General features: G+C 43.7%; 1 protein-coding gene across 7 annotated transcripts in view; it reads right to left on the reverse strand.

Annotated features, from left to right (window-relative positions):
- The window catches only part of LOC120826256 (CUB and sushi domain-containing protein 3-like), a 256,995-nt gene extending 233,853 nt beyond the window's left edge, over positions 1-23,142 (reverse strand). For all 7 annotated transcript variants that reach the window (XM_078081429.1, XM_078081428.1, XM_078081427.1 and 4 more), the window contains exon 1: positions 22,540-23,142. In XM_078081429.1, coding sequence (XP_077937555.1) covers positions 22,540-22,786 — 247 coding nt within the window. In that variant the 5' untranslated portion in view covers positions 22,787-23,142. The remainder of the gene's footprint in view (positions 1-22,539) is intronic.
- Positions 23,143-24,008: the final 866 nt, after the last annotated feature.

The raw sequence follows: 24,008 nt of genomic DNA on the forward strand, positions 1-24,008 counted from the left end.
ACATCGTATACATTTTTTTTTACAAATTTATTGGGTGCATTTACCAAAGTAGTTTGAGAAACAAAGTCTGCCTTCTCACTTCACACTCTGCACTCTTTTGAATAAAGGCAATAATGCCGAAAAACATCAAATAATCCTACCGTCACATTCATTCTCAAAGCCCCATTTTACCTCCAACTGATTTTAATGTTTGCCATTTTAACATGAGCAACGTGGAAGGAGTCACGACTCTACCTGACTCAAAGACCAATTGTCCCGTGGCTGAATTGTTCTTGCAATGATTTACTTACAGTAATAATCATTAGAGTCATCAAAGTGCTTCAGCAAATGATGCATTTTGCACTCGGAAGATGGACACGGAGTGCATGCAAATTGTGAAGCTTGCTGTCCGCAAGTGAATATGAGGCCTTAATAGCATTTAAGTCATAATAATATTGTAGCGTCGGGGTGTAGTGCGTCACTCAGCACACGCAGGCAAATGGACATTCTGGTAGCAATCCTTTATTTAGTTCTCCAGCAGGGGAAATATTAACACCCCACGCTATAGCCCCCCAAAACAACGAGAACACCCGCCTCCCACCGTCTCCCCGAAATCACTGGCCACCCCCGTCTAGCATGAACCGCAACTCCCCCTGATTGGCCAGCGTGAGGGGACTGACGTGACACTGACAGAACACACTGCTGAACTGGGTCGCTACAATATTTGAAGTCATATATTTAAATAAAGCTTGATTTAACGCAAAGCAACACAGTGCAACAAGTAACCTCAGAAGACAAAAAAACATGGAACTTCCACAATGTCCTTGCAGGACGTTATTCTCATCACTGACACCACATACTTCTATAGATTAATCTTCTTCATTGACATAATCCACTGAGTAAATATTAATTTATGCAATGTTCTATACGGATTAGAGAGCTGGATTGTTTGCTGCTGTCAACTTTTCTGTTATGTACCAGAAAGGGCACGAGAACAAGAGTTGACTTGACATCCTCAGATAATCTATCTTTGTCTGAAAGCTCTTTTATAAATACTGAATGCCCCCTTTTAAATGTAAATATCAGCACTTGAGCTGATAGCTTTCCGCTTTGTGGAATAACAGACCATTAAAATTCGTTGCTCCAGGGCACTCTGATAAATCCATAGTGCTCAGCACATTTTAGCAAAGCAACAGGACTAAATTTTACTCTCAAATATTGCATTAGATAATGGTTAAGATGTGAGTTGCTGCTGGACATCAACGTACCAGGCTCTGAGCCCAGATGGATTTTGAGACACAGATAAAGGTACAGAGTTGGTTTGAGACAGAATGATCCCGGTGGACAAGCGGCACGGTGGGGACGAAAAGATGGAAAGAGTGAAAAGCCGAGAGCGTGTGAGAGAGGTGGAGAGAGATGGGGAGGATGCAAAAATAGAGATAAGGAGAGAGAGACAGTAAACAAGATGGATACATTGAATAAAACTGGATGACATAGCAAAGAGATGCAGAAAAAGCAAGAGAGGCAGAGACAATGAGAGAGACAGAGAGAGAGAGACAGAGAGGGCCTTATCAGTGTATTGCAGGAGGCATAAGATGTAACTGGGGAGTCTGTGTGAGTGTGTGTGTGTGTGTGTGTGTGTGTGTGCGTGTGTTATTGAAATGACTTTGGTCAAGTTGAAAACGGGAAAGTCCAGTCGACAGACGGACAGAGAGAAAAACAGGACCATCACCCGTGTATTAATACAGGACTATACGCTTCAGATCTGAGGTACTGTATATTGTGTATATATATAATATATATATATATATATATATATATATATATATATATATATATATATATATATATATTCTATTGTATTGTTAGGTTTGGAATATTGAACAAAGCCATTTGATCAAAGCTCAAAACAAAACTGGTGTAACCTTGAAAACAACTCTAAATCAGTGAAGAATCAGAAAGCCTTCCTGTGTTTGTCAATCAATTTAAAGACAATACAATCACTCACTGGTTAGCTTAGGGGAGGCTGAAGTTGTAAGTTGGACATAAATGTTCCGGGTAAACATACGTCCCTCTTGTACGGCATGCTTACGAATCGGCCTCGATCACATAGCATCATACATAGAGTTCAGCTGCAGTTCATCGGAACATGTGCTTGAGAAAGCAAACGTACAGCAATCTGCGGTTCAGCTGAACCTGCTGAAACAATGAAGATGAGCTATTCAGACAGCTCCTATAGTGGAAGAATCATGCATTTGGTGTGAAGTGCAGCTTAAAGCCTTGAGGTACGACTATACTTCATTAAATTAGCATGCAAATAGTTTTATCCCAATCAAAACAAGAAATCTGTTAAGATTTGTCCACAAGCCCAAATTGAATCCGAGTGTAAATGTACTATAAATGTGCATGTGTTTTTACTGACTGACTGAAAGGAAACTTGGAACAGTCCCCGGACACCACTGACTGGCGTTATAAACGACAGCACTTCAAGGGAATCAACAATGAGGGAATACCTGTTGAATAAATGGGAAAAAAACAACAAATCACATCCAAATCACACAGTTTTATCCGCAGTAAGAGACTCCACAGACTCTAATTTAGCCTGTTGGTGGTGTGTGAGGAACCTCTGAAGGTGACGATGTAGCCGGTCCATATTAAACGTGAGCGGACACGTCTGACGGTGCAAAATATAAAAGTGGTGTCGCTCTTTCTCTGCCTCACAGTGCTTCCCCACCACCGATTGCCAGTGCACAGTAGCGGGTCAAAGGTTTGGACACACTGTCATTGTGTTGATTGAGAAAATGTGTCCCAGCTTTGGACTCGTAGTGTATGCGTTCTTATCAGTTACTCGTGTGGTCTCCTCGCCTTTCTGCCTGTCCCCCACCCATCCACCTCGCCCCTCTCCCTGTTTGCACATCTCTTTCAAGTTCAAGTTATCTGCTTTCTGTGGGTCTGTTTGTAGGTCTCAATGAGTGCGTGCGCGTCTATCTTTGGGCCCATCTGTGTGTCGGTGAAAGTGTCTGTGCATCACTCAGGGTGGCTGTTTGTCTGTCTATGTTTGAGAGGTGCAGTACAAACAAACTTCAAATCCCTAAGTCCAGTTTCATAACTGTGGGAGTGTGTGTGCGCATGTGTTTGCCTCCCCGGACGATTTGCATTGATGTGGTTGTCAGATTGGAGAAAACACATTAGAGCTTTTTAAACATCAGCTGTCTGTCGCAGATTAAAACGCACACAAACACACACACAAACAAACACAGTGTCTGTTAACAACTATGTAGTGTTGCCCATTTAGAAAACATTGTTTGTCTCTTAGTTAAGTATAGTCCCCTGGTATACCGAAGGACTGTGTGTGTGTGTGTGTGTGTGTGTGTGTGTGTGTGTGTGTGTGTGTGTGTGTGTGTGTGTGTGTGTGTGTGTGTGTGTGTGTGTGTGCGCGCGCATACTGGTACATCTATCTTTTTGAGGACCAGGATTTTTAGACCTTAAGAATGTGGACCCTTTTGGAAGTGAGGACATTTTGGTTACTATTGACCTAATTAAGTTTTGGTTAATTAGTCTCATTTTAACCAAAATACTCTCCTTCTTAATAATGTGATAATTCACATAATTTAAACCATTACATTTTATGGTGAATACCTGGTTTGGGATGGGTTACGGTTAGGTATCATTAGGCTCAGTGGTTAGTGTTGAGGAGAGTCTCTAAGGGATGAATATAAGTCATTGTAATAAACGTTTATGTGTGTGTGTTAGTGTTTGTTTGTGTTTATTTGAGCATTTATTGATCATTTCAATGAGAAAACAACTATCCTTTAATGTGTTAAGAAGTAGAAATTTGGATTTAGAAGGTGACCAGCGGTAGGACCTAGACCACAATCCCCTTCAATTGCATAACTTCATTGATGTGAACGTGCATTTATAGTCTTTAACACAAAATGTAACTTCACTGCCTTGTCCTCCAACTACAGTGAGCAGCTGACCTTCACATTCTCCACGGTGGGTTTGTTTTGCACAGAAGGGAAGAGTTAAAAACAGAGGAGCGGAGGGAGGCTCTATTATCTTACCAGGCAGATTCTCCCATTGGCTAAGGACCCTTCTGATTTCCTTCACGCATCTTTGTACCAGGACTTTCATTCTTTATGCATCGCATGGGGAATTTATATAGCAGTCATAAAGCTTTGTTATTCATCATTTAGTCCGCTGATGCATCAGTCAGCCAGTCAGTCAGCTGGAACAAAGCCTACATGTCAGTCATTCACTGAGCCGGCCAGTAAATGAATCCGTTCCTCAATCCATTCTTTATTCCTGCATCCCTCTCACACCTGTGCTGGCCGCTCGAAGCCCTATTCTCCTCCGGCCGTTAAGAGACATCCAGCTAATTGCCACGATAAAGGGCTTAGTGAAGGGATCACTATATATTAGCAGTGCTTTGTGTATAGATACTAGTTCAGGTCCTTAAGATACGTTACAGCTGCCAGAAAGCCAGTGAATAAAATCGGCTATAGATGTTAAACACACCATTATATGTTAATTGCAGGTCTGCAAAGATAATAATTGGAGCTTATCAGATAAAGTACTTAAACAACATTAATATTTCTCAGACTTATAATTAAAGAACCGAGTATATCCATACACTTTTGTCTGAAAGGATAGCTATTATAGTTATGGATTGAATAGATTTTTTAAACAGCGGTTGTGGATAATACCACAGTTTACAGCTGGGCCAAGAAAGCAAAAACAGTAATATATGTCAAACTTAAACCACTGGTAAGGATTTTCATTTTCTGAAACTAAGATCAAGGACCCGTATATTCCCCGTAGTGGAGACTAGAGACTGACAATCATTTTGGAGGAAAAGGCTTTTAAATTGCAAGACCGGGCTCTGGGAATTGCTGCTTGTACAGTGTTATTTCCCATAACAAAAGATTATCATGGAAGAAATTGCTCCCTGAAAAAATGTTCCGCTCCTAAAAACCTATTTGGGGCGAATAAGCATTCCTTTCTGCCTCCATTTTGTTGAGGGTGTATTCAAATTCAAACATTTTAATTAGACAGTTTTCAACACATCACTAGAGTTGGAAAGGAAATCAAATGTAGGTGTCGGTCCTTCATCATTCAGGATGGATTTACAATTTTGTGACAACATTCCACACCAATAACGGCAAAGTATATCTACTGACCTAGTCTGAATGCAAAATGTGTGACTCTTGCTTTGTCCTGAGAAAAGAAAAGTCTGACTACTGCTACTATCCCCTCCACCTACACGCAAACCCCTCGGCTGAATAGAGGACGTTCAGGTCGATTGTCCAGAGACTGTTGAAAGGCATTCTGTGTAGCCAATTCATAAGAGAAGTGGGAGTAAACAAGACCGATAAAGTGAAAGAAGGTACAAAAAGAAAAAAAATGACAACCTTTAATGACAAAAGGACACCTGAAATGCATTGGAGTGCACAAAGAGAGCGTGCCTGATATACAGCAGTAAGCAGAAACTACCAAACCATAGTGTCAGTCCCCAACTGCGTCTTTATACCGAATCGAGATTCAATAGTTGGATTTAACGCTCTACTAAAAAATGATATGAAATTATATATTTGTTTTTTGTGGCGTTTCCATGAAATTGATTACATTTTTTCTTTACATTACTTTGTTTCGAGTAAAGTGAGGGGAGCCCTGCGGATTCTGAATAACATTTTATACAATAAGTAAATAAAAACCTCAATAAAACCCAGATTCTGTTCGGTGACCAAAGGGTTTTCATGTTTCACAACCTTCTGAAAATGTCTGTGCCTCACAACTACAACACAATTATGGAACAACTGTTGTTAACTGTTGATAAACTGGGACATTCTCCAGGTGTAAAACATCACACCATGATGGACTTCAAGACACTGTGACATCACGGCTTTGATAGACGGTTAAACACATCTTGAAATGTCTGCCTCCTAAAACACGCAGGAGCTCTGTAATTTTATATCTTCTCGCTAACCGAATCCGGAAGTTTCTCTTCTAACGGCACTCCACTTAAGACATGAAAGCGGGCACAGTTTTTCGGATGGATTGAATGGATGTAATGAAGAATAGAGTGCCTTCTAAGCTTCTAAAACAGCCGGGCTTCCTGTGTTTTAAACACAGTGGGGCAGAGTCCATCATTAATGACTGTTTGCTTTTGACATTGAGGCTTATTTCTGTTTTGGAACCATTTAAAATCAGAGGCGCACAGTTCGCTTGCATAATTATGTGCAGCAGCAGTTCACCTTGTTATTGTGATGTGTGTGTGTGTTTGTGTGCGCGTGAGTGTGAGCGCTTGGGTAATGAACAATTAGACAGCTGCAAGCCTGGAAAGAAAGAAAAAAAAGCACAAGAACTGTTTTGGGCGTGAAATCACAGATGCAGACAGCCAGACACGCACACGCACAACAGAATGGGAAGTAATGGAGTGAGGAGAGAACACTGCTGTCTGACATGAAAATCAACACAGCGTTACATGGGCCATTTTACACACACACACACACACACACACACACACACACACACACACACACACACACACAGATCAATAGCTAACTGCTTAGACCACAAGCAAACATACATCTGCAGACACACACACCCAAGTCCCTGCAGATTAGGCATCGTCTAAAGTAAAAAACATGCATGGAGCTCGTGTTATTTTGATGAAGCTGTGAACATCTGTATGTATGGGCTGTTTCTAGTGGAAACAAACAAATAACATATTCATGGCGTACGTGATCATCTTACAGCTCCATTGGTGTGACCCCAAGAGACAAACAAAGCAGGAAGGATGCCGTCTCTCCTTTTGGAGGAAAACGATCAATAATTTCAGATGAAGCTGTCAGCAATGTTTGAATTTCTGCTTCAACTCGCAAAGTGGATCTGATGTTTATTTCTTCCATGTCATATAAGCTGGCGTGTCTGCGTATACCTCAACTGATCCTCTTGACCTTTTTAAGATCTCCCCAGGGCAACCAAAAAGACGTGCGAGATATGCCAACGTGACACCGGCATGAACAAACACCTGAGCACACACAGAGAAATAACCAAAACCTGGTGGCTGCAGTGACATTTAGCTCGGGGAGAAACTACAACCATTGCCGTCTCTCTCTCTTCCTCTCATCTGTTTATATCGCTTCCTCTCTGTTTTTGATGTGCCTCTCATCTTCTGCTAAACGCCCCTCCAGCACTGCTGCTGTGTGCTTATACAATTACCATGTAGAAATAACTGTGGGATATCTAGTTTCTGATGTGTTTTGACGTTTCATCAACTTTCAGTTCCGCACACACTTCTACCAAACGGCTGCACGCCATTGGGCAGTTTGCTGGGATCATTGGGCTTTATTATTTTTCTTTTGAATAGCTCCCGCGCTACTCGTGATGCTGACTTCGCACACATTTAACTGTGGTTCACTGGCGGGACAGGAAACCAGGCAGGTACTGCAGGACCCAAACTACACCCTGCTAACTTTTGCCTTATTTCAGTAGCTTTTGTTATTCATTAAAATCGACTCCACCGCTGCCTCCTTCCACTTATGCAAGTAATAGCATAATTGTTGAAATTTGAAATGAGAGTAATTATTCTTTCAAGAAATAGGTTGTAATTTTGAGCAGTAGCTCAATTTGTTATTCTGAGGATAATTAGTTGATTATATGAAATGAATTGGAAGTCTGCGGCTGAATAGCTTAGATGGGCATAAAGAAGCCGGGGTGAGTTGCCGCCCTGCAAAAAAAAAGCTTCAAAAGAATAATCAACGTATTCCCGACCTCCTAAAGCGAAGACAGGCTATCTGACTAAAAAGTGTAACATCATCCATGCAATGTTGTGTGGGTTAATACAGACTTTATACACCAGCGGATCTATGTGCGTTGCAGTGTGTTTGCATTTTTTACGTTTTTCAGAGAGCAGTAGAAAGCATCCAGACCAGAAACAATACAAACTGGAATGGGAGGTGCTCGCCGCAGCGCAGGAGGGCTCTACTGCGTGTGATTAAAACCGCCCAGAACATCGCTGGTATCCATCTACCGAGCATCAGCTACACTGGTGACAAGTGGCCCACGCAAAAGCCTGAGAGATATTACAAGATAACATCCACCCTACTCGCAGGCTGTCCACCCTGCTGCTGTCTGGCAAGAAATGCAGAAGAATCAGCTGCCGTGCCCACACTTCAAAACCGCTACTTTCCTCTGGTTGACTCCTAAATTCCTCCTCCTGCCTAATAAAAACAATAATAATAATAATTTACTTGCATGTTTGTTGCTTGTGGGTTTTTTGTATGCGACTATAAACTGCATTTTGTTGCACAGCACTGTTGTCGAGTGGCGATATAAAAATCCTTGTAATCTTGTAACCCCGGTATTTGTGCCAAGTCCCTTACTCATGCACAGTGAAAGACCCGTTAAACTGGGCTGCAATCGGCCATCTACGAAGGGCAACGCTGGTTACTGGTCGCAGAGAGCTACTTTGCGTGTTGACGACCAGTCGATTCAGACCCTTGCCCATCGAACTTTCAGATTAAATTCCATTTTTGTTTTCCTGGAACAAGCGGGAGAGTTGCCACTTTACTGTAACTTTACTTCAAACTGTCTTCTGGTCTCCTGACTGTTTCTTGCTACTGCTCTCTCTGTGGAGCTGTGGGGAGCCAGTAAACAGTAATTAATGAGTTCCTCGTTAATTGGCGAGGAGCACCCAGCTGTTTCAGGCCCACAAGACAAAAGGCCTTCAGCGCGCGCACGCACACACACACACATGCACACACAAAGACATGGACACGTACACGTGCACATATCTTGGCAGTTTTGGTGAAATGTCAGCGAGACTAACTACAGGGAGATTTGCCGACTCTGTCACAAAGCCAAGATGAACCACCAGGATGGACACAAACCCGCAAAAAACACTCAAGCAGGGCCTCAAACACAAAATCTCACACTCAACCTTTACAGAAAATCAATACAAAACCCTGTCTTTGGCACCTTGGGACCATTTTAGAGGTGAAGTGGTAACAAGTTGCGCTACTTTTTTAGTTGCAACATCAGTTTTCTATTGATGTAATTTGTAAATTAGCTTTCAACAATATCTGATAGCCAATAATTCTTCTGAGTAGGAACCGTTTCTCTCCATCTTTATGCAGTTAGCATACAGCTAAGATAATGAAAGAGGAAAAAATGTCTACCAGTCTCTGAAAAAACATAATTTAGTCCAAAACCATATAACCAAATTATCTCAAGGTATGCATTGGCATTTTAAGTTGGAGCCATACTGGCCATCCATCGTGGCCATCTTTCAAATGACATTTTCTTAGCTGCTGCTTATTTTTCCTCTGGCCAGAGGGCATATGGATTTGATAAGCATGTTTGGGTTTAAAAACAAAGAAAAAAGGAAAACACCTACACAATATGGCTCAGATCATTTGAATTTAAATTGATTTATTATGCGGGATGCACGATGTATCAGCTCAAAGTAATCACAGCAATGCCTAATCGCAACATTGGCAACAGCTGCATTACTGCGTGAATGACTTAACTCTCCCTACACAGATGACTTATTTTCAAAATGTACTTCCATTGACAGTTGAAAAGAACCAAGGGCAGTGCCCCAAAACTGAACAATCATATCCCTTTAGTAGGAGGTGTGTGTGTGTGTGTGGGGGGGGGGGGGGGGGGGGGGGGGGTGCACACTGCGTGTTGGTGTTCCAGGCGAACTGTCTTTCTACATGTGTTTCTGTCTATCTGTGTGTGTTAAATGTGATCTTGGCAGGTTCCTTAAAGCCTGCTGAGCTGTGAAGAGGAGGTGCGATTATAATTTCAGCACCACACTGTTTCCTCCACAGTTACATGCCTACTTAGTACCTGCTACATCTATTTCCCCCGGGGGTCTTTCTCATAACTCTTCGCTCCGAGGGGGCAGACAGCAACATTAGGGGTCAATCCACTTGCATCTAGACCAAATTAAAGACTGGACTACTACAGCGATGAGGAGGCGGACGGGAAGGGCTTTTCATCAAATCAACCTTGATTCAAAAAGAGAGATGCAAATACTTAATTTCTTACATTTTGTCACAATTACCATAGACGTCATATTTCTAAATCGAGAAAGCACCATAGAAGCAGGCAGGACATTTTCACTACGCCGTAATAAAATACAAAGCAGTCAGTAGACAGTTGCGTAATGCTCACCACATCAGTAGAAAGCTTCATAATAAAACAGCAGATGCAACTTGACAACCGCACTACGTTCACAAATAGAAACAAATGGTGGTCGTGTGGACGGATGGACAGATGAATGGACACTGCCTGTGCCTGGTCCAGTGAGACCGTTTTTCATCCCGGGCCTGAATGAGTTTTGGTTCAGAACCCTTTCAATGAACCAACCAGCATTGAGAGGAACATGTTATGTTCTCCAACTGATTCTCAGATGTCTTGAGTTCAAGCAGATAGTCATCAGTTGACACAACATCATGGGGCCTTCAGCACTGACAAAGCACTTCAAATAGCGGAAAAGAAAAAAGAAAAACACACCCGCCTTGTAAAAACCGAATGTGACAGCTTATTCTCACTACTCCTCAAAGCCTGCAAGATATAAGACGGAGTTCCACAATGCCATTACCACAGCTGGGTTCACACTCTTCAAACACTTCACATTAACTCACATTATTCCATCATCAGTGTTGACACCGTCTTCCCAGTGTCTCCCGCAGATTTGCGTGACTTGCTCAAGGACCCTTAAGCAGGCAGGGTACTTGCTAAAACAGGCACTTAGACTCAGGTGGTGCTCAGATTAATACACGCTCCTTTACTCCGCGTCAAAGAACTGCCACATGGTTTTACAAATGTTCTGTATATTTCATTGTATTCAATGCCACGCTCACAAGGGCATCTTCTACATTTGGCTTAATTATAACCAAACTCTTGTTGGGGTTTGTTCTATTTTCCTCAATGAAAATTTTGATCAATTTTCACATTAGAAAATAATACTAGTACTTATGTTTCCTAAATCTAAATAGTTATTGCAGGATTGTGTGAGTAACAGTAATATCAAAGCAGACGCGGTTTTGTCTTGGAAAGCTTGATGCTATGGTTTGTATTTATTATCATTCATGTTTTTTGTCCGGGGAGCAGTTGGGGATTGATTGTCTTGCTCAGGGACACTTCGACACGGAGCAGCCGGGGTTTGAACCGCCAGCCTTGCGGTTCCCGGCGCACCCGGTCTACTCTTTACTACTTCATGCGCCACCGTTGTCCATACTTCTACTGCAACATCCAATTTTACGTAACCATTATATGTAGAAAACAAGACGCCAAAAAAAAATACACTGTTGTGCTCTCTTCTGTAAATATACGGTTTTCTCTATGCAGAAAATCCATAGGAGATAGATGAAGTTGTCCTGCAGCTCTGTTTATGATAATTGCATTGCCTCCTGTTTGAAAATTGGCTAACAAGCACAAGTTATTGGTTTGCTGTGCTGTGCAGAAGCAGAGCATAAAGTTTGGTACTAATCTATAGCTCACAAGTCCTGCACTTAAACCCAACATAAATATCAGCAATTCACATCTAAATCATGGCAATGTATCAGGGAAAGTCACTTATCACCCTTACAGACTAAAGTAGACAGGTCAGTAGGAAATAAATAGCCAAAGGAAAACATTTACATACTTTTCCTTATTATGGAAAGATCAAACTTTTTCCCCTCTAGATGACTAAAAGTAATGTGATGTGAATGTAGCTGGATTACTACTTCATCCAACACTAGTCAACAATTAGCATAACAGCAGCACACAGGCTTTAATAAGCAGAAACTTTGTTTATGACCCATTTTGTTTTTGACACCCTTTAAAAATCCAGTTTCTCACAAGTACAAAATGAACAAATGAATTGAAGATCCATATAATCCATAATCCTTCCTTCCTGTGTCATTATGTTGGCTGTAACTGTAATTGAAAACGCAATAAATCACTGAACTGGGTTAATGGCGTACCCAGATTTGCACTAGAGGAGTCCTTTATGTTAAACAGTGCATGCATAAGCAAATGGTAACAAATTAATATTTAAATTTTGGTGGCTGGAGTTTTGTGAATGTTGCAAGCCTGTTACAATTTACAGCAAAAGTTGCATTCAAATCAGAAAAGAGTGATAAGAGAAATGCTTGATCAGCTGTGGGTTATTCCTTATTTCCCTATTATTTAATCATATAATAAATACATTCCAGAGAACATATGTTTTTCCTGAGGTCATCACCTGTTTTATCATTGTCCCTCTAAACGCAGAGTGAGACGAAATAGGGGCACACAGAACACGAAGCGTATACCTACAGGTACCTGAGCAGAGGTAGTCAGTCAGAATGTCTCTTGAATGCAGTGACATGTGTGACACATGTGGAGTTCAAGGTCCCCTATGTTGGATTTTATAAATGGATTTTAATTATGTTGATTTCTGTTGCATCAAGGACCAGCAGTTCAAATCCAGCTATCTTTCAACCGCTTTTATCCCTTCATCTTTCTTTTTGTTTTGATCTCAGAAACTAATTTCAGCCCAATCTCTGGCAGGCATTTGGGCATTGACTAGCACTTAGAGTAGCGTGTTTGTAGGAGGACACAAACACAAATTACAGCAAGGTGAAAATATCACTTGACAAAGGGAGAACTCCTATAGCTCGATACTGCATGTGGCTTTGGTTTAAGACAATTCCCCAATCAATATTGACAATGTTAATATTGTAAGAACTGTACTATATTCACCAATAAAACTTGTTATGTTATGCTACCCTTTTATTAATCTTTTTTTGTTGTTGCTGAGCTCATTTTGTTATCAAGATATTGATTTGTAATCTTTTTTTCTCTGTCCTGTAAAAAGACACAATAAATAATATTACCTAATAGTATATAATATTGTTTATTAGTGTATAACTTTGATCAAATATACATTTCCTCTGAATGGGATGGAATACATTCTTTTGAAGCAGAAAAAAAAAGTGTTGGATCAATTCAAATGATTTCCTGAAACTTTTCTTAGGAAACTTGATAGGAAACCATGTTTTTACACAGTCCTATCAACAAATGTACATAAAATAGTTTGCCATTCTTTTTAAGCCAAAGACGTACTTATCCACTAAACCTAAAGGAACATTGGCACCAAATGCAAGAGAAACTAAATGTATCACAGGAAGCTTACCAAAGAAGAAAGGAATTATTTGGCTTAGTTATTATCTATATCCTTTACTGTGTTAGTCGCGTGACGAGGAGGTTCATACCAGAGACAGAATCCACATGTGAGTCCAGATGGAATTTGTCAGAATCAACCCAGGTGTGAATCACAGGTGCAGCACCACAAGCAATTACGTAATAATCGTAACAACCTAATCAGAAGCTGCAACAACGCAAGACTCTGCTCATGATTTGCATTCATCACATCGAATCGAGAATGAATCAATAGAGCACAATCAGATGGGATTGTTAATTTGGGCTTTTGTTTTGTCCATCTCCACTGCTTTTCTACAAAAGGGAATCCAAGACGGACAATGAAACAGGAGAGAAATAACCTCCTCGTGGAGATGACAGATGGCGGGGTCGGTGTGTGTCCTGTGGGGTCAGGTCTGAATGTGAAGGTGTGGTCGAGTGTGTGACCTCTGACTGACACGCTGACTCCGTGAGAGACGGGTAGGGAGACACTGGAGTGAGACAGAGGGAGGAGTAGGGTCAGGGTGTAGGGGGAGACGATGTCCACAGATCAAAGCACTTACTGTTAATCCAGCGGAGCATCCAGCTGGGCTTTTGTCTAAGAGCTGCATGACAGTTTGTTCATCTCGATCACGTAATCAACGAATGAATTCACTGTGCCTTCATACCGGTGCATAGCGTAACAACTGTTGTCGCTCTTCGGCAGCTCACACCAACACAACTTGTGCCCAAGATAGGAGCTGTGTTGGCTGTTTGGAGGGTTTTAGGTTTTGAGTAATCCGACGTAAATTAGATTTAAGCGATTTATTGCGAGGTTTGTCGAGCCGCTGGTATTGCCTCTAGTGGCAACACTAGCAGCCACACAAACAGTGAACAACGAGGGGTGAACAGCTGTTCAGGTGGCCGGCGGTCATTTTCGTAGTCAATGAATTTATGTGTTTACTCGATAAAAAAACAAAAAAACTGATATACCGTAAAAACAGCCGAATCTTACAAAATACTGTGATGAGTTTTTGGTCATACCAACCAGCCCTACAACGAGTTATTAAAATGTACACATATTGAATGTAAATGCTATTAAAGAGTAGCTGTGGTTGGTTAAAGTCCCTGCCTGCCCTGCAGAGGTGTCCTCCTTTTGGAGCATGCTGGTGGTCACCCATGCGTGAAAGCTTTAGAAAACAGCAATTTGAAGTGAAGACTTGCACTAAACACTGGTGTAAAAATAGGACTTTTAGACTGCACAGTCGCTTTGGAGTCATTTTATGGCCAACTATAAAGGACCAGTTTCACGTGTATTTTTTTTGTCGAATTTCTTTGCCAAAATAAAGAGCGTTTAACTATGTATGTTGATGCATAGAATTCACAGACGTTTTTACTTATAGGAGGGGAAAGGGAAAGGAGAGATGTTAGGTAAGCAGGTGACAGCAGCAGCCCCCCAGCTGTGAACTGAGTGCGCCGAGAACCAGCCTGACAGGGCCTGCTGGGGAAATGAGTCTTCTCTGGGAATGGAGCGGACAGGCAAACAACTGTGCGTCCACACACACACACACACACACACACACACACACACACATAAAGAAAGGTGGACACATAAAGACACACACACATAGGCCAAATGAACGACGGTACAAAAAGGCTCCCAAGGCGCAAGACTGAAGACAGGAAATACATCACTTTGGAAGGAAACGCATCACCTGCCGAGCTCTGACACGCTTTGCCAATAAGTCTGCAGGAGTGTGTGTGTGCAGTTAAATAGTCCCAATATGTTCTGGCTTGCAAGGATTTGGACATGATGTGAAAAATCATAATAAAAGAAAGATAAATATTGCTTTAGCGATAGTGATGTGTGTGCGCGTGTGTGTGTGTGTGTGTGTGATGTCTGCTGACAGCCATGTTTCAGTGGGTTATGGCCACATGGGCATACCTGTCATCACACACCAGGTCAAAGCATATAAACACAAAAACTGCTTGTGTTGGCTCTGTGTCTTTGTCTTACTTCCCTGTAGTATTTCAGTATGAAAGATATGTTGTATGAAATGGAAGGATTAAACCAAGTGTAGCACTTGGTGTTTTTTAAAATACACCGTTGATAAATAATTGATTATTAAATGGGTCACATGTGTTGAGTTCATGTGTTGCCTTAAAAAACTAATTACCTTCATGCCTTCGTCATGTGTATCTTTGTCTTGTGTATCTGTGTCCTGTGTATTTGTGTCTTGTGCATCTGGTTGTGTCCCCTTTTGTTGGACCCACGCTGGATGGATATTCAAATGATTTGGAATCCTTGGAAATTTCAAATGATCAAACCCAATTACTGTACTTGCTTATTAGTTGGTCCCTTAAGCCTCTTACTTAATGTGTCACTAATAAGGGCTCCTTATTTCATAAATACGTCAAGTTGATCCTATTATGTGAAAGTTGACGGAACAATAAAGTACATGGAAAATTGATTTTGTGATCTTAGCCGAAAATAAACTAGTTATGTATACTATTTTACTGACACATTTTGTTTTTGCACATCTTTTGTCTTTGTATGTGTGAGTGAGTGAATTGCATCGCTGATTGATGTACTACACCAACAGCTGAAATGATCTTATGCTCACGTTGTTACCGTGGTAACAATGTGATATAAGAGCAGAGCACGGAAACATTCAGTGTTAGAAGTAATATTTTAAAATGTGTGCAATTACAGCAGGTAAAGAAAAGCGTGTTGAGTTGTGCGATGACAGGTCTCGAACAAAAAGAGTTAATGACTTGTTCAATTGTAATGACAGAAACGTAGTTTAAACATGTTTAATGGTGATAGCACATGATGAGCACCTTATTTCATCTTTGTGAATAAATACTATCAGTGCTGCTACATCAAGTGAACATTATCACCTACAACAATTTGCATGCATCTGTGGAGGAAAATCCATTAAGGAGCTTACGGTTAGAATTACATGAAGATGCCATTTAAAGTTATTTGCAAATAGCAAGATGAAGAGTTGCCAGGTGTATGCAGTCTCTACTCAAATTAATCAAAAGGGGTAAGATTTCTAACAACGCTGTGCGAGAATCATTTGTCAACCACTAAAATAATTATTGCAACCCGTAAATTAAGTAGAGTATGATTATGCATGCAATGTATTTATTGGAATTTTGCGTTGCGTTGGTTTTTATAAACTTATTTTTCCCTTGACTAACATGAGATACCTACAAGGTAGTGAAGACACCAGCAGTGAACCTAAATAAGCCCAAATCAAAGGCAAAGTGACAGGACTGGCACCAAATCTAATCAGCTCAAGTTAATCTTAGGTTGCAGTGATATTCAGCCCGCCACGCTTTTATGAAGGAACAGCCGGCCTCCTCACGAATATTCAACAACCTTTGCAAAGCCTTCATATTCTGCATTATTTCTTTTCAGTTCTGTTGTTGTGTTGCTCTCGTATGAAATCGCTGTCTGCTACTGCTTGTGTTCACCAAGTGAGCACCAAGAACCAAGAACGCGCAGCCATTAAGCGCATCAGAAATCTCTGACCGAGTTGATACGCCCTTCTATAGGAAACCTTTAAAGGCTATTTTCCATCACTGATGAAATAGCTCCTTCCTTACAGGCTGTCTCGACAAGGACTAGAGAAACACACACACACACACACACACACACACACACACACACACACACACACACACACACACACAGGGAGCACCAGCTGGATAGGAAACGGACCGTCTTTGTTAATTTATCATCCGTCTTTCCTGTAACAAGTGTGTGTGTGTGCGCGCTTGTGTGTTAGCGGCCTCAACCTCGGGATATCACGGGCTTTGTTAATGTGCGCAACGTATTTCTGTATATGTAATAGTGTGTGTGTGCGTGCGTGTGTGGGTGGTGTTTGCGTAAGTGCATGTGCCCACACAACCTGTTCCTGTCATGTCTACTTCTAATCATCTTTGAAATAATGAAGATGTGGAAGACTGACAGTTGGTATTTGCATCTGCAATGCATTACCGTGTGTTGTGTGTGTGTGTGTGTGTGTGTGAGAGTGTGTGTTGAGGGTGTCTACACTGTAGACACAAAAAGCCTGCGTCTTTCAGAAACATCATGTGACCCCAAAAGTCACCTTCTCAGTAATTGAGAAGTAGAAGAAGAAGAAGAAAGCCTTGAATCTTTTCTTTGTTGGAACACTCGGTGCATTTGATCCGAGCATACGTGCGCATCTGTGTATTTCTTGGAATTCTGTAGCAAACGCACACAATTATAATACAGTTTCAGTGAGAAAACCAATCAGAGACGCATCCAAAAATATTCGTAGAGAAATAGAATTCCATAATTTGGCAAGTTAGTACATGGCAGATTCATCTTTGCTGATGAGTCTTTCCATTTTGATAAATTACGCTGATACTTAGCACACTGTAAACACACATTTGCACAAGATCTTGGGGGAAAAGAGCAATTGTATATGAAAAGCAGTTATGGATCCACAGGGCCCGGAAACAGCTGGATCAGCTCGCTGGACCGCAGTCTCTCTTTAGCCCAATTTGCACGGCGAAATTATCACCTCTTTCAAGTCCGCCACCTGTTCAGTACGCGGAAGCCGGCATCCTTAAAATCATAAAACGCTATAATACACAAGTACGTTTGGCCCTCTAGCAATTGAAAAACACATCATCCTGATTTCAATCTGTGTACGGAGGAATTAATTATGCACCGTGTGTGTTGGCTGAGAGAGGAAACAAACATGCAAGATTAGTAGAGCTGAACGCACTGAGCAGCCACCTATTACAATTAACACTTTTAACAAATTGCCCACGGACAGGGGCTGGGGGTAGCAGAGGGGAAGGCAAAAACCAGAGGATGAAAGGAGGAGGGGAAGAGGAGAGATGTGGGATGTGAGAAAGGGGGTGATTGGAAATCCAGAGTAGGTGAGTGTGGGTTGGAGGAGGCAGGAGAAGAGAAGAACGGGCGAGTGGGGCTGGAGGAAGATGGATGAAGAGAAAAAATAAATGGTATTGAGCAGCCAAAGTATCAAGGATGAGAATACACGCAGCAAAAACATTGCTCATTACTCAACGGGGAGTTCCCAGTGCAGCTCCAGTAGCACAAAACATAATTGTAGGAGACCGAAAGGGAGAACTGAGATTGCAATGCCCTCTAATGTTGGAAAAGATTTTTTTTAAGAATTATGAAACAACGCACACCCAGACTTGCTCTGAGGGTGAAGAGCCACCCCAATCCAAATAATTACATTCATAGATAACCATTTTGCATCTGGAAATACAGTTTACGAGCGATATTAATGCTGTCCTGATTACCATCAGAAAAAAAGGTTGCATTGAGAATGATCATTGCTAACATATTTTGCATATTCTGCCAGTTAATACTCAACCAGATGTTCATATCGAAAGTGTCGTCACATTCTTCACTGTTTATTCTTTGGTTCTCTGCTAATAGTATAAGATTAGCTTGAATCATGAACGCGGATGGGACTCGTGTCCTAGAGGTGTGATAATAAGGGGGAAAACAGAAGAGGAGAGGATTTGGTGAATGAGGGTCAGGAGGGACAGAAGAGGAGAGAAGCTGGTTCAAATGAAGGAATTAAATTAACCTTGCCTTATGGGTTACAATCACCCCCTCTCACATCGCCCTGGTCCCGAGCCACCTTGAACCTTTCTCTTACCCTGTAAGTCAAAAGTATTTATATGATCAAGCGGCTGACTGCGACAGACATATCTCGCTCCCCCCGAGGAGCCGGCCGTAAAACCACGGGATTAAGTGTGCGTTAGAGTCTGCGGTGCGCTAATGGTCCACGCGAGAGTGCTTCTTTTTTTTGGCCTCTGAGCTCCTCGTTAAACCTCGTTATTAATTGTGCGTAGAATATCAATCGATGGTTGACAGCGGAGAATGATGACCAAAATACTGGTCCGGTAGCTAACGCAGGTAGATGATAAGAGGGCGGGGTATTAATGGACGAGATCAATCAATGACTTAATGATTAAAGCTGGACTTGGTCGTCGGCGGCAATCAATCTCTGGTACCCAGAGATGGGATACAAAGGCTAGTTGGAGGAGCATTCCACACTGATGACCAGATTAAATTACGCCACCGAAGGGACGACTGATGCTTTTCGGTTCAGCCATGCTGCAGAAACAAGGCCCTGCATTCCCACGGCGCGTGTATTTATGAATTAAATGAGGCATTTTTTCACCCCGGGGTTTAATTACTTCACATTCGGCGGACCAGCTTTAACAACCTGTTTGAATCCCTAAGCCCACCGGTGACCACCGATGGATTACACGACCGTCCAAAAGACAATTAGTGCTCCGGGATTGATCCGCGTTAGTCCTTTGATTGAGTGCTGGAGAAATCCACACCGTCAGGAAACCGGGGAGACGGTTCATCGTTCAAAGGCGGCGGCGGGAACGCGCTCCAACACCCATCCGCTGCAAAGGTGCAGGTTGCAGGTTGTGAGGTTTGCGAGACGCTCTCGGCCTTCATTCCGACAGGCTGAATGTAGCCAAGAATACATTTGAGTGCCCGGGAGACAGTAAGAAATGTGTGTGTGTGTGTGGGGGGGGGGGGGGGGGGTTGCCTTGTGTGGATGTGCGCACACGTGCGATTGAGTATGTTTGGTGAGTAAATTAAGCCTCAGGAGCCACGGGGACAAATCTGACAGACGAGCGGAAGAGTCGCAGCCCGGAGGAGAGATGAGAGCGCAGAAGAAGTGCTGAGCAGAGGAGAGGAAAACAGAGGGGCAGGGGACAGGAGAGGAGGGGAGAAGGGGGGGGGGGGGGGGAGAGAGGTGGTTAAGATGAGCAGAGCAGCGGGGAGAGCAGATGAAACAGACACGAGGGGGCTTTGGGAGGGGGGTGGGGGGGGGCGCCGGGGGAGGGAGGGAAACATACAACGATTTTTCATCATTCGAAAATTAGGCTCTTTGTGAAATTACGAGGCATTCAAAAACACACACAAACACACACAAAAAGAGTGTGTGTTATAATAGCCTGTCGGATTGGGCGAGCTGGATTGCTGGAACCTCTCATCAGCCCCCCCCCCTCCAAAGATTGTCCTCTTGACCTCATTTTATTACACCGAGACGTGGTGGAACACTCGCCCCTCAATTAGAAGGCGGTGTGATGACAAAGGTGCGACCTCTCTGGGGGCCGTGCCGTACGTCTGCGTCAAACGTGTTAAGCAACGGAGAAATTAGCGTTTCTTGTTTTTTTTTGTCCACTGGCTTCAGCGGTGTGTGAATCCATTATCGCCCATTTCATTACTTTACCTTTCAGATTGGTATTTAGAATAGAATTGTAGGTCCATACAATGATTGGTAACCCGCCAAGGGCCAGTAGAGTAGACTAATTCACCGGCCACAGCCAAAATGTATGAGCATTTGGCTGGTGGCTGCTCTTAATTTTCCAGCCTCTTTTTAAAGCCGCGGTCCCGGTAATGTCAGCATGGATCAAGGGGACATTTAATTACACATTTTTCTACCTTTCTTTCCAGCCTTGATGCAAAAAAAAAAGGATTTATTTTGGTTTTAGTTTTTCCATCTACGCAGCTACCTTTGACATTTTATCAGTTCTACTGAAATTTACATTTAGCTTAAAGGTGCTCTGGAGCCAACCTGGAGTGTGTACCACACTCCCACCACGAGGCTTTCGGAGGCATCTGACGCTAGGAGGCTTCTCTAGGGCAGCCACCAGGAGATCAGGGCCCAGATATGTGCCCCAGAGGGGTTCAAATGAGATCTGTTGTGCCCGAGGAAATCCCTGTGTTCTCGTCTCCACGTTAGCTGGACAGACTGAAAAAAAGACACGATCTCTCATCTGTCCATGCGAGTGAACCGTACAAAAAAAGAGGCCTTTGCAAATAGGCTGCAGATTCCTTTTTTTTGGGAGGGGTGGGGGGGGGTTGAGTCAAGCTACAGTCAGTAGGAGTGCAAGGCCAAGTGTCACTGAAGGAATCATGATCTCCCTACAGTGGGGGGGGGGGGGGGGTCACCCCGGCTTTACAGAGACAAATGCTTTCTCGTGGACTCCACAGTAGTGTTGTTCGCCTGGAACCATTCACGGAACAACAAACTCCACCTCTCCGCTCGCCAGACCTCAACCCGAAATGTCACCAGAAGTTCTGAGACCTAAGCAACTCGGCTCGGTGTTGCCAGAAGCTCAAAAGAGTCGCTTTAAACTCGGTCTGTCTCTTCCCCATGAATTATTTCTCTGCTCTTCTGTCACTCAACTCGCTTTCCTTCTTCCCCTTCGTTCCTCTCTTCATGAGTCAATTGTCCTCCTCCCTGTATATTCCTTTTAACGCCTCCTCTCCCTTCATCTGGTCAACATTGATGCATCGTTTCCATACCATTGAAGCGGATGCAGCATTGATTGTGTTTGTATAAGTATATATATATATGTGTGTGTGTGTCACTGTGTGAGCCCACTAAATTGTGAGTGTGTTCATACATCATTTCTGATAACATTAAAAGAAAAGCTAAAAACGGGAAGCAGGGGAAGTTGCAGACTTAACAAAAAGAAAGTGTGAGACTGAATATTTTAACATGTTATTTCACCCAAAAAGGAAAGAGGGGGAAACACAGCGTGTGTATGTGTGTGTATGGGAGGGGAGCACAACGTACAAGCGTATAAGATAAGAGCGAGAAAACGGGAGCCGCCGCCATTATATAACATTGTTTAACTGAAATAGATTAAGCATATATAGTGGCAGATATTTGGGAATAAAATGCTGTGTAAGGCTTCGAGGTTTCATCGTGATAAACAACTCACGTTCACACACGCACACACACGCACTTTGGTATAAGCAGCTCACGTTCTCTGCCACAGCCCAAGGGCTACTGCAAGAATATTTATTGGCTACCAGCTCAATGGCTGTATTGAAGAGTAGGATGGAGAGAGAGAGGGAAAGAGGGGGAGAGAGAGAGAGGGGGGGGGGGGGGGGGGGAGAGGGGGGAGAGAGAGCAAACTGAAGCGAGCTGAAAATGAGGAGATAGGGAAAGAGGCTGTTGCCGGTTCTATCCTTCTTCCCCCTCATCCTCCCTATGAGCCAATTTCTACTTCTCTTCTTCCTCCGCAACACACCATACGTGCACGCACGCGCACACGAGCATCTCCCCTCTCACGCGCACACACGCAGAGACACCTCGCAGACATCCTCACGCGCACGCAGACACAGAACCCCAAAAACACGCACACACTCCCTGCACCCCTCCACAGGCGCACACAAGCAGAATCTTTCGTTTTTTACCGCAGAAGAAGAAAAAACGAACTCGGCACGCAGTCTTAATCAAACTGCGAGTGTGCACGTGAGGGCGTTTATGTCACTGCGCGCGAAGTGCCCTTATGACAGCGCGCTTGCGTGTGCGTGCGTGTGTGTGTGTCGCATACCTTCCGCGCGCAAGGAGAGCGAGCTCAGAACGAGACTCCACAGAAAACAGCGCATCGCCGTCATCCTCCCGCTGATCCCTCTCGTCCTCCTCTTCGTCGTCCCCCTCTTCATCCTCCGCTGTGGCGAGCCGGGGTGCGCGAGGCGGCCCGTGCCGCTGTCGGTGTGATCAGTGTCGGTGTTGTTATTAACAGCTGTACATCTTGCGCGAGCCGAGCGCGAGCCCTCTAAGCTCTCACCGGGCCGCATGCTGCTTCACATCCAGAAAAACGGAGGGAGGGAGAGAGAGAGGGGGGAGAGGGAGAGAGAGAGAGAGGGCAAGGGAGGGGGAGAGAGGGGAGAGAGAGAGAGAAAGACAGAAAGAAGAAGGTTTTCTTTTTTTTTTGTTGCCTCCTCCTGTTAACACAGACTAGATAAATCCTCCATGGCGCCCGAATGAATTGAGTCCACATCCATGAGGCGCGCGGCGGGGCGGCGGGAGCGACGGGACGGGCACACAGGTTGTCTCGCTCGCTCTTTAAATCCACTCTCTGACGAAAGAGTGACAGGGAGCCACGGAAAAGCTTCAAATCCACACCGCCTGCGGGCTGTATCCCCTCTTCATAAAAGAAATATCCCAGACCCCCCCGCTCCCCCCCACACACACCCGCCACCACCCGCCCGTCACTCCGTCAAAGCCGATCTCCTCCCGTGTCCCTTTCCTCCGCGTCTCTTGTGTAAACCAAAAAAAAAAGAAAGAAAGTCCCCTCTGCGGTGTTTCTGCCCCCTCGGTGTCCCGATAACGTCCAGTGGTGTTTGTTTGTATTTATTTTAGTGGCCGTAAAACGCTCCTCTCATCCTCCCCATCAACTCGTGCGTCCGTCAATCCTTCCTCTCCTCCTGCCCCCTCACAAACAGCCGCGAGGAAAACGTTGCATCTTCGACCCTCCTGAAAGAAGACAAAATGAATCACTCTCCAGCGGGTTCCACCATTCATCTGACTTACTCCACTGTCACTCGTCCCTTTCCATCTCCTTACCAAACACGCGGAACCGGCGCTCGCTCGATGCGCGCAGGCACTTCACCGCTGCTTCTCCGTCCAAGTCCGACGAGGAACAGACGGAATGACAACCCCCTCCCCCCCCTCCTCCTCTCCCCGTGGTGGTTGTCAGAAACCAAAGGAGACACGTATCACCCGCCTCCCCGCCTTGCCTGGTGGACTTGGTGGGTCTGCTCTCCCTGCTGGTGCGTCTCCTGCTTCTCCCCGCCAGTACGGAAATGCTGCCTTCGAGGGCTGCGCGTAATCTCCCGCTTCTAATCACGTGCTTTCTCCTCGGAAATCATAGCACTGTTTTAAAAAAAGTAGACTGTTGATGGGCTGCATGGTTCATTTGGAGCACGCAGAGGTACCGTCCCGGTCGTTCGGCTCGAAGTGCAGGGGCGTCCACACCGTCCCAGGGGAATGGGCGCACGCCCAAACTTGGGGGTGTCC

Source organism: Gasterosteus aculeatus, chromosome 10 (assembly GCF_964276395.1).
Source record: "Gasterosteus aculeatus chromosome 10, fGasAcu3.hap1.1, whole genome shotgun sequence".
In the NCBI taxonomy this organism is placed as follows: Eukaryota; Metazoa; Chordata; class Actinopteri; order Perciformes; family Gasterosteidae; genus Gasterosteus; species Gasterosteus aculeatus.